The sequence below is a fragment of the Hippopotamus amphibius genome, chromosome 16 (genome assembly GCF_030028045.1).
Source record: "Hippopotamus amphibius kiboko isolate mHipAmp2 chromosome 16, mHipAmp2.hap2, whole genome shotgun sequence".
Lineage (NCBI taxonomy): Eukaryota > Metazoa > Chordata > Mammalia > Artiodactyla > Hippopotamidae > Hippopotamus > Hippopotamus amphibius.
Genome location: NC_080201.1, coordinates 63814475 through 63823097, shown reverse-complemented (window position 1 = coordinate 63823097; position 8623 = coordinate 63814475). Strand labels below are relative to the sequence as shown.

At 58.7% G+C, this 8623-nt stretch overlaps 1 protein-coding gene across 2 annotated transcripts; it reads left to right on the top strand.

The window, feature by feature from the left end:
• Positions 1-252: 252 nt before the first annotated feature.
• Positions 253-8457, top strand: TMEM150B (transmembrane protein 150B). 2 transcript variants are annotated; one of them, XM_057712250.1, is made up of 8 exons: positions 253-693; positions 994-1130; positions 1477-1552; positions 3388-3447; positions 3546-3613; positions 3810-3937; positions 5219-5402; positions 7882-8457. In XM_057712250.1, the coding sequence occupies exons 3-8, from the start codon at positions 1485-1487 to the stop codon at positions 8079-8081; spliced, it is 708 nt and encodes a 235-aa protein (XP_057568233.1). In that variant the 5' UTR covers positions 253-693; positions 994-1130; positions 1477-1484; the 3' UTR covers positions 8082-8457. The 2 variants fall into 2 exon arrangements, with proteins under 2 accessions (XP_057568233.1, XP_057568232.1); XM_057712249.1 differs by having other exon boundaries at positions 253-1130.
• The last annotated feature ends 166 nt before the right edge of the window (positions 8458-8623 follow it).

The following is an 8623-nucleotide window of genomic DNA, read 5'->3' as shown; positions in this document are numbered from 1 at the left end:
TGGTTGCACAACACTGTGAATGTGCTAAATGCCCTGAACTGTATCATTTAAAATGGTTAGGGACGTCCCTTGCAGTCCAGTGGTTAGGACTTGGCGCTCTCACTGCAGGGCGTGTGGGTTCAATCGCTGGTGCAAGAACTGAGATCCCACAAGCCACAGGGAGCAGCGAAAAATAAATAAAATAGAATAAAATAAAATAAAATGGTTAATCTCATGCGAATTTTACTTCAATTAATAAAAAAGAGGTGGGGAGCTGAGGGAAGAAGGGGCTGGAACTTCTGGGTCTGAGGGAGGAGACCCTCCCTGCGTCTGAGGGAGGAGGGGCTCGGGCTTGGACTCCTGGGTCCTGCGGAAGCAGGAGGGGTCCGGGACCCAAACGCCTGAGTACCAGGAGGGGAAGAAGCCAGGAAGTTGAGGCTTGTTCTGTGCGAGAGAGAAGAAAACAGTCAGGGTAGAGGAAGAAGTCACTTTCTGGGAGGGACGTTTTTCCGTTGGCCATATCATCACCAAGATCGCCCTTCCCACGCAGGCCCAGCCTGTGGGGAACTCCAGCTCGATATGGAGGAAGGGAGAGGGGAAAGCCGGTGCGGGGAGGAGGCAGGGTCACCAGAGTCCCACACCCAACCGCCTCAGGACAGAAACCGCACTCCGAGGGCAGACGCCTGCAGGTCTGCATTCTTGGTCCCCAAGCAGGTAACAGCTGAGAGGATGGACTTCAGGGACTAGAAACAACTGCATGAGTTCTGGAAGGGACTGGAGGCCTGGACTTCTGGGTCCCCGAGGGAGGAAGGGTGGAGAGAGCGAGAGGCTCAGATTTCTGGGTCTCGGGGAGGACAAGGACTGGCAGTTTGAACATTAAAGCTACAAAGCTGGAGGAAGGAAGCTGGGGGCCCCTGGAAGCTAAAGGGCTGGCTGCTCGGTTCTGAGACTGGAAGTGGCAGTTTGGGGGTGAGGTCCCGGAGAGCATGGAGGTCATACTCTCGGCCCTGACAGTGTCCTGCAGGCATTCGATCGTGGACTTTGGTTCTGCTGGAACGCGGACAGCCCCACCTCACAACCCAGCCCTCTTCCCCAAACCTCTCACGCAGCCCCAGTCCCGGGACAGAGGGAGCCAGAGGGCCTCCGGACAGGTGAGCAACCAGGGGAAGCCCAGAGGCTGGAAGTGGAGGGAGGGGCTGCGAGAGACTCAGAAGCTGGGTGCGGGCAGGACAGCGAAGAGAAACTAGGAGAGCAGCATTCAGGACTGTGCAAAAGATAGGTAATATGCCCCCAAGCAGACCCTGGTGTCACTAGACTGGACCCTTGCCCATTACTTATGCCTGGGAGCCAATGGGGGCCTCAGGGGCGGTGGCCACCATAGGACACACCTGGACCCTCAGGGCTCGTTGCTCACCTCAGAGTGAGAGACAGAGAGGAGAGAAAGAGTCAGAGAGAGAAAGTCGTAACCTAGGTCCCTGCCCCTCGCCTTCCCTGCAGACCCCAGCATGTGGGGATACCTGTCCCTGCTGCCTGCCTTCCTGGCCTTCTGGGCTATTGCTGGCATCTGGACCGTGTGAGTGTCAGGGCAGGAGGGATGCCTGCGTCTGAGGGAGGAGGGGCTGGGGGCCCGGACCCCTGGGTCTGAGGGAGGAGGGGCCGGGGGACTGAACCCCTGAGTCTGAGGGAGGAGGGGCTGGGGGACTGAACTCCTGAGTCTGAGGGAGGAGGGGTTGGGGTGCTAGACCCCTGGGTCTGAGGGAGGTGGGGCCGGGGGACTGAACTCCTGAGTCTGAGGGAGGAGGGGTTGGGGGCCTGGACCCTTGGGTCTGAGGGAGGAGGGGCTGGGGACTGAACCCCTGGGTCTGAGGGAGGAGGGGTGGGGGCCCGGACCCCTGGGTCTGAGGGAGGAGAGGCTGGGGGCCTGGACTCCTGGGTCTGAGGGAGGAGGGGCTGGGGGCCTGGACTCCTGGGTCTGAGGGAGGAGGGGCTGGGGGACTGAACTCCTGAGTCTGAGGGAGGAGGGGCTGGGGGACTGAACTCCTGAGTCTGAGGGAGGAGGGGCTGGGGGCCTGGACCCCTGGGTCTGAGGGAGGAGGGGCTGGGGGACTGAACTCCTGAGTCTGAGGGAGGAGGGGCTGGGGGACTGAACTCCTGAGTCTGAGGGAGGAGGGGCTGGGGGCCTGGACTCCTGGGTCTGAGGGAGGAGGGGCTGGGGGACTGAACTCCTGAGTCTGAGGGAGGAGGGGCTGGGGGACTGAACTCCTGAGTCTGAGGGAGGAGGGGCTGGGGGCCTGGACTCCTGAGTCTGAGGGAGGAGGGGCTGGGGGCCTGGACCCCTGAGTCTGAGGGAGGAGGGGCCGGGGGACTGAACCCCTGAGTCTGAGGGAGGAGGGGCTGGGGGACTGAACTCCTGAGTCTGAGGGAGGAGGGCTGGGGGCCTGGACCCCTGGGTCTGAGGGAGGAGGGGTGGGGGCCCGGACCCCTGGGTCTGAGGGAGGAGAGGCTGGGGGCCTGGACTCCTGGGTCTGAGGGAGGAGGGGCTGGGGGCCTGGACTCCTGGGTCTGAGGGAGGAGGGGCTGGGGGACTGAACTCCTGAGTCTGAGGGAGGAGGGGCTGGGGGACTGAACTCCTGAGTCTGAGGGAGGAGGGGCTGGGGGCCTGGACCCCTGGGTCTGAGGGAGGAGGGGCTGGGGGCCTGGACCCCTGGGTCTGAGGGAGGAGAGGCTGGGGGCCCGGACTCCTGGGTCTGAGGGAGGAGGGGCTGGGGGACTGAACTCCTGAGTCTGAGGGAGGAGGGGCTGGGGGCCTGGACCCCTGAGTCTGAGGGAGGAGGGGCCGGGGGACTGAACCCCTGAGTCTGAGGGAGGAGGGGCTGGGGGACTGAACTCCTGAGTCTGAGGGAGGAGGGCTGGGGGCCTGGACCCCTGGGTCTGAGGGAGGAGGGGCTGGGGGACTGAACCCCTGGGTCTGAGGGAGGAGGGGTGGGGGCCCGGACCCCTGGGTCTGAGGGAGGAGAGGCTGGGGGCCTGGACTCCTGGGTCTGAGGGAGGAGGGGCTGGGGGACTGAACCCCTGGGTCTGAGGGAGGAGGGGCTGGGGTGCTAGACCCCTGGGTCTGAGGGAGGTGGGGCTGGGGGCCTGGATTCCTGGGTCTGAGGGAGGCGGGGCTGGGGGCCCCCGAACCCCTGAGTTTGAGGGCGGAGGGGCTGGGGGGACCTGGACCCCTGAGTCTGAAGGAGGAGGGGCTGGGAGGTCTGGACACCTGGGTCTGAGGAAGGAGGGACTGGGGACTGGCCTCCTGGATCTGAGGGAGAGAGAGCTAGAAGTCCGGGTTTCTGCGTGAAACAGAAAAAAAAAAAAAGTGTCTCTGATCGCCCTCTACTCACTTTGACGTTTCCCCGACCTCAGGTTTTCGATCGCTGTGGCCAATAAGGCTGTGAACCTCACAGAAGGCTTCCCCTATATCAGGTAGTTATGGCGCTTGGGGTGGGGGTAGGGGGTCCGAAGGGAGGAAAGAAGGGGGCCCTGGATTGAGGAGCTACAGGATGACCCCTTCTCTCCCCCAGTCAGTGTGGAAATCGCCCCCCTCAGAGCTGCATCTTCAGCCAGGTGCTCAACCTCGGAGCTGCTTTGGGTAAATACTCTCGAGCATCTTTCGTTCGGTGCTAGCCCCACCCAGCCAAGGCGGCCCCGGCCCCCAGCCTCCTCCGCCCCCAAATCCGGGACTTGGCTCTTCCCCAGGACCCCCAGGCTCTTCCACCCGCCCCACCCCCACCCCATACCCAGCAGCCTGGGGCTCGGGTCTCCCGCCCACTTCCCTCTCCTCCCAGCCGCCTGGATCTGCATCCTCCGTTACCACCAGCTTCGGGACTGGGGGGTCGCAAAGTGGCTTAGCCAGCTGATCCTGTGGACGGGGCTCCTCTGTGCACTGGGCACCTCCGTAGTGGGCAACTTCCAGGTGAGGCGGAATAGGCCGGCGCTGGTACTGTCCTGCCAGAGTCTGGGACTACAACTCCCAGCATCCCCCAGGGGCGAAGGCTTCTGGTGGGGAGGGGACTGGTCCCCGCACGGCCTCCTGGGACTTGTATTTCTCCTGTGGTTCTCGGGCCTTGGAGGGAGTGAGTTCTGCTCTCTGGATAGGGGCCGCCTGGGAGGCCCTTTGTAATCATTCCGTTGACCCCCAGGAGTTTGGGGTAATTCAGTGCCATTTGATGATGAAATATTTGAGTTCTCTTATTTTTATTTTGTCATAGGATGGAGTGCTCACTCTGTAGCAAGCACCATGCTTTACACTGTGCAGGTTTATTTTAATTTGACTCCACAAGAACTCCAGGGAGGTCCTTCTTGGTCAAAGCCTACAGACTTATTTATCACCGGGTGCGTGGAGGTCAGAGATGAACCCAGATTCCTAGACTCTAGAAGCCCACATTCTTAACCGCAAAGTTGATTAGCTATTTGTAAAAGAAATACACAAGTGACAGGAGAAATCTTATTGATTTATCTTGTCATGTTATTTTTCTATACTGTCTCTGATGCCAAACCTCTCCTGCCAAAAGGCCAGGGAAGCCGCAGGGTATTTAGACAAGGGGCTGCCTCCAACTTAATAAAAATTCCACATCACATTTGCATAGCAAATCATTCACGCGTCCATGTGTTCATTAACCTTTCTTTTCCTTTAATTATTATAGCCCACCCTCAGGATCTTAGTTCCTGACCAGGGATGGAACCTGTGCCCCCTGCGGTGGAAGCCCGGAGTCCTAACCAATGGACCACCAGGGAGTTCCCCAGAAGACTTTTTCAGACATTTTCTCCTAATCATCCCTTCCCCTCATGAAATTTTTAATATTTAGAAATGTTCATATAATATATACTATATCTGTAAGCCACAAACCATTGTAATATTTAAGATTTTTTTCGCCCTCCAAGAACCAATTTTTACCCCCTTGGTGGCAATAATCTGCTCTCTCCCACCCCGACTGAGAATGAATTATTTATTCCGCTAACATTTTATGAGGCGCTACTACATGCCAGGCACTGTTCTAGGGATGGAGGCCCCCGCAGTGAACAGCAGATTTAAATGCCTGCCCTCGTGGAGCTGACAATAGCCAAGGCACCTAATCAATAATATGGCAGTTTTCAAGCACAGTCCAGGGAGCGGGTCCTGCTCCCTCCCCACATGGCATCGTGGCCCTCCCCGCCCACAGGTCTGCCCCTCAACTCCGCTCCCTTCTCCTCCCAGGAAAAGAACCAGCGGATCGTACACCTGACGGGGGCCTTCTTCGCCTTCTTCGTGGGAATTGTCCACTTCTGGCTGCAGCTCCTTCTCTCCTGTAGGATGAAGAACCTGCCCCAGCCTGGGGATCCCTGGATCAGGCCACTCCGTCTGGTCCTCTGCAGCATTTGCACCGTCCTCATGGTGGCCAGTATCCTTCCTGGGGCCCCGGCAGAGGGGTTGGGGGCACTTCCTCGTTGGGGTGGGTCTGCTCTGTGCTGTGGTGGGTGTCCCTTCCTTTCTCAGCCTTGGTCTCCGTGCAGGATTACGGCGGAGTGGTCAGCAGGTCCCAGCTCCGGGATCACGCTGCCTGGGGTCGAATCCCACCACCTCCACACACTAGCTGGGAAAGGGGTGCACTCCTCTGGTTTCTCAACTTCTCAGTGCCTCCGTTTCCTCGTCTATCAAATGTGGATGATAATAAGGGATGTGAGGAATGCAGGAGATGACACAGGTGAGGTGCTTAGATCGGTGCCTGGCACATAGCGAGTGGCCAGTAAACAGTGAGAGAACGAGAAACCAACGACGACAGTCCGTTAGGGGTACCTGCTCCGTGCTGGGCATCGTGCTGGCTAAGAGCTAGTGGTGGGCTGGAGGCAGCTGGCACAGGGTCTCCTGAGCTGTCTGTATAACTCTTCCCAGCTCCATATGCAGTGATGTCCTGTTAGGGATAGCTTGAAACTGCCAAGAAACTGACAAATGCTACAAACCAGAGCCAGTTGTTACACATTTACCAGCATGCCTCTGGGTGGAGCCTCGATTCCAACCCGTTTTTGAGTCACCCCAGAACCCAGTGGCTCACCACACCTCTGGGCGAGCCAAACCATTCTCTGAGCCTCGGTTTCTATATCTGTAGAATGGAGCTGCTTTTATCAGAATGATGATGACTACTGACAAGCGGAGTGCTCTGAGAAGGGGCTGCATGCTCAAGCCTTGGGGACTGCTGCCCCCCGTGGGGACGACGGAAGGGGAGGCCAGAGGTCGTTGGCATTCAGAAGAAGCTGGAGGGAACCCAGCGGGGGCCCTGGGCTGGCTGCATTCAGTGGATCCCTTTGGAAAATTGGATCCATGTTCCCAGCAAAATGGAGGTGGCAGTCCTCTTTCCCAGAGCAGCAAACTGAATCCCGTGAGATGGGTAGGAAGGGCTGGCTTCTGAGCTAGCTCAGCCTTCAGCTGTAGCTGTGGAACCAACATCTGTCCTCTGCAGCGCGCTGTTGGCAATGAGCTCTAGGTGGCCCCTTTCAAAATCCCACCTGTGCTGATAATCAGTTTGGCCACAAGATCGTCATTCTGTGGGGCTCTGATGTCCCTTGGCTGTGGGAAGGCGGGGATAGAACCATAAGATGGTCAGCTGAGTATGGGAAGGGCTGGAAGGCTGCAAAGTGGGGTCTGAGACCTGGTGTATTTTAAGCTGGTCTTGCAGAAACAGCTGCTTTTGGCCTGGGTTGGGAGGTTGGGGGTGGGGGGAGGGACGGACACCGCAGGCATGTGAGGAGGGTGGGAAAACCAGTCCAGGGGAGATGAGGCTGCTGGCAGGGCCAGAGATGAGGATTTTCAGCGCTAAAGTGAGGGATGACAGGCTTGGGCTTCCGTCCAAAGGCAATAGGGAGCCACGGAAAGCTTGTGAGGGGGGAGGTACGAGGTCAGTTCTGGTGTAAGTACTTCCTTGTTCTAGGATTGATGGGGCTAGTGGATGGTGTTGGCCTTATTCACTGTCTAAAAATCCTTGAATGAAATAATGTCTAATCTGATTTAGGAGGGGTGAGTTGGAGCCAGAGAGGAGGAGGAGGAAGAGTGCTCCAGTGGGTGGGTGGGGGGTGGTCCCAGAAAACCAGAGGCCTCTCCGCCAGGCTGGAGCTTAGAGGATGGGTTGGCCAGTGGTTACAGAGACGTTTTAAAGAGCTGGGACTGTGGAGCCGGAGAAGGGACAGGGCTGACCACTAGAGATGTCAAGCCAGAAAGAGATGGGCAAGGCACACAGGACAAGACTTGGGGTGACCAGCTGGCCATGGGGATGAGGAGGGAGGGTGCGAAGGAGGTTCCCAAAGGTCTGCTTGGGTGCAGGAGTGAATGGTGTTGTCCTGGAGGTGGGGGCACCCAGAAAGAGGAAGAGATTTGGGGAGAAGGTGAGATTCTATTTGGGAGTGCGCAGCAGGGGCCTGTGGGCCCTGGGCGGGGGGAGGAAGCTGCAAGCACAGCCTGAGGCTGGTGGGTGGCATGGAAGCATCCTTAGGAAGTCCCGCGTGCTTGGAGGTAGACGCAGTGGCGGCCGGTTGGCCCTGGCACGTGGGGAGATGGCAGAGCCTTCGTGGGGCCAGGGGAGGCAGATGGGAAGATGAGAGCCTGGTTCTGGGATATGGGGAACGCAGTGCAAACTGGGGAGACGTGGAAGGGAAAACGTGGGAAACAGCTTGAGACAGAGATGGGAATTTGAGGGCATCCCTTCGACAGGGTCTGGGAGTTGCCGAGGAGGGTGTCCAGCCAGAGGGGTCGTTCCACTCAGGACAGGGTAGACATGTCACAAGAGGGTACCCAGAGATGGATGGGCTCAGCCTGTCCAAGGTCACCGGCCACCCAGCTGGGCTCCTGGATCCTCCCTATGGTGCTGCGCCCTTGACCCTGCTGTACAGTGGTCGTCCTCCACGCTTGCTCACTGCGCTCAATCTCCGCGGCCTGTGAGTGGGCCGTCGCCATGACGCTGTTCATCCTCTTCGGCCTCTTTGCCGTGGACTTCTCCAGCCTGCACAGCTGCACCCGGTGTCTCCAGCAGGTCCCTGGCAGCCTCAGCCTCCCGCCGGCCTCCCCCATCTCCCTGCATGTCCAGCTCTGAACAACTGGTCAGCGCAGCATCTTCACACCTCCTGTCCCTGACGTCTGGTTCCGCCCCTGCAACCAGGGCCACCCAGGAAGCGAGAGGCCAAGGCCAGCCAGCCATCCCTGATCAAGGATATTTATTATTATTATTATTATTAACTATTCTTTTTTTTTGCCGCCGGCGGAATCAGAGACACGGACGCAGGCAGGATCACGCGAAATCAGAATTCCTTCCGCAGAGCAAATCCGTACAGAAGGTCGTGGGGGAAGGGAGAGGACCAGGGGAGGGGGGCCCAGGAAGGGGGAGTTGGGGACACAAGGACAGATGGCCCTGTCTGTCCGGATCTGCTAAGCCATCCCAACAAGCCCCCATCCCTACCCCACCCCTCCCCGCAGAGAGATTGATCAATAAATAAAATAATAAATTAATCAATAAATAAAATAGTAACAGCTCCCCCACCCCCAGTCCCCCCAGAACCACCCCCCGTTGGGCACGGCCCCTGAGCCCTATCCCTGCAGGGCAAGGCCGGGTTTCTTGTGTCTCCCCCCTCCCTACCT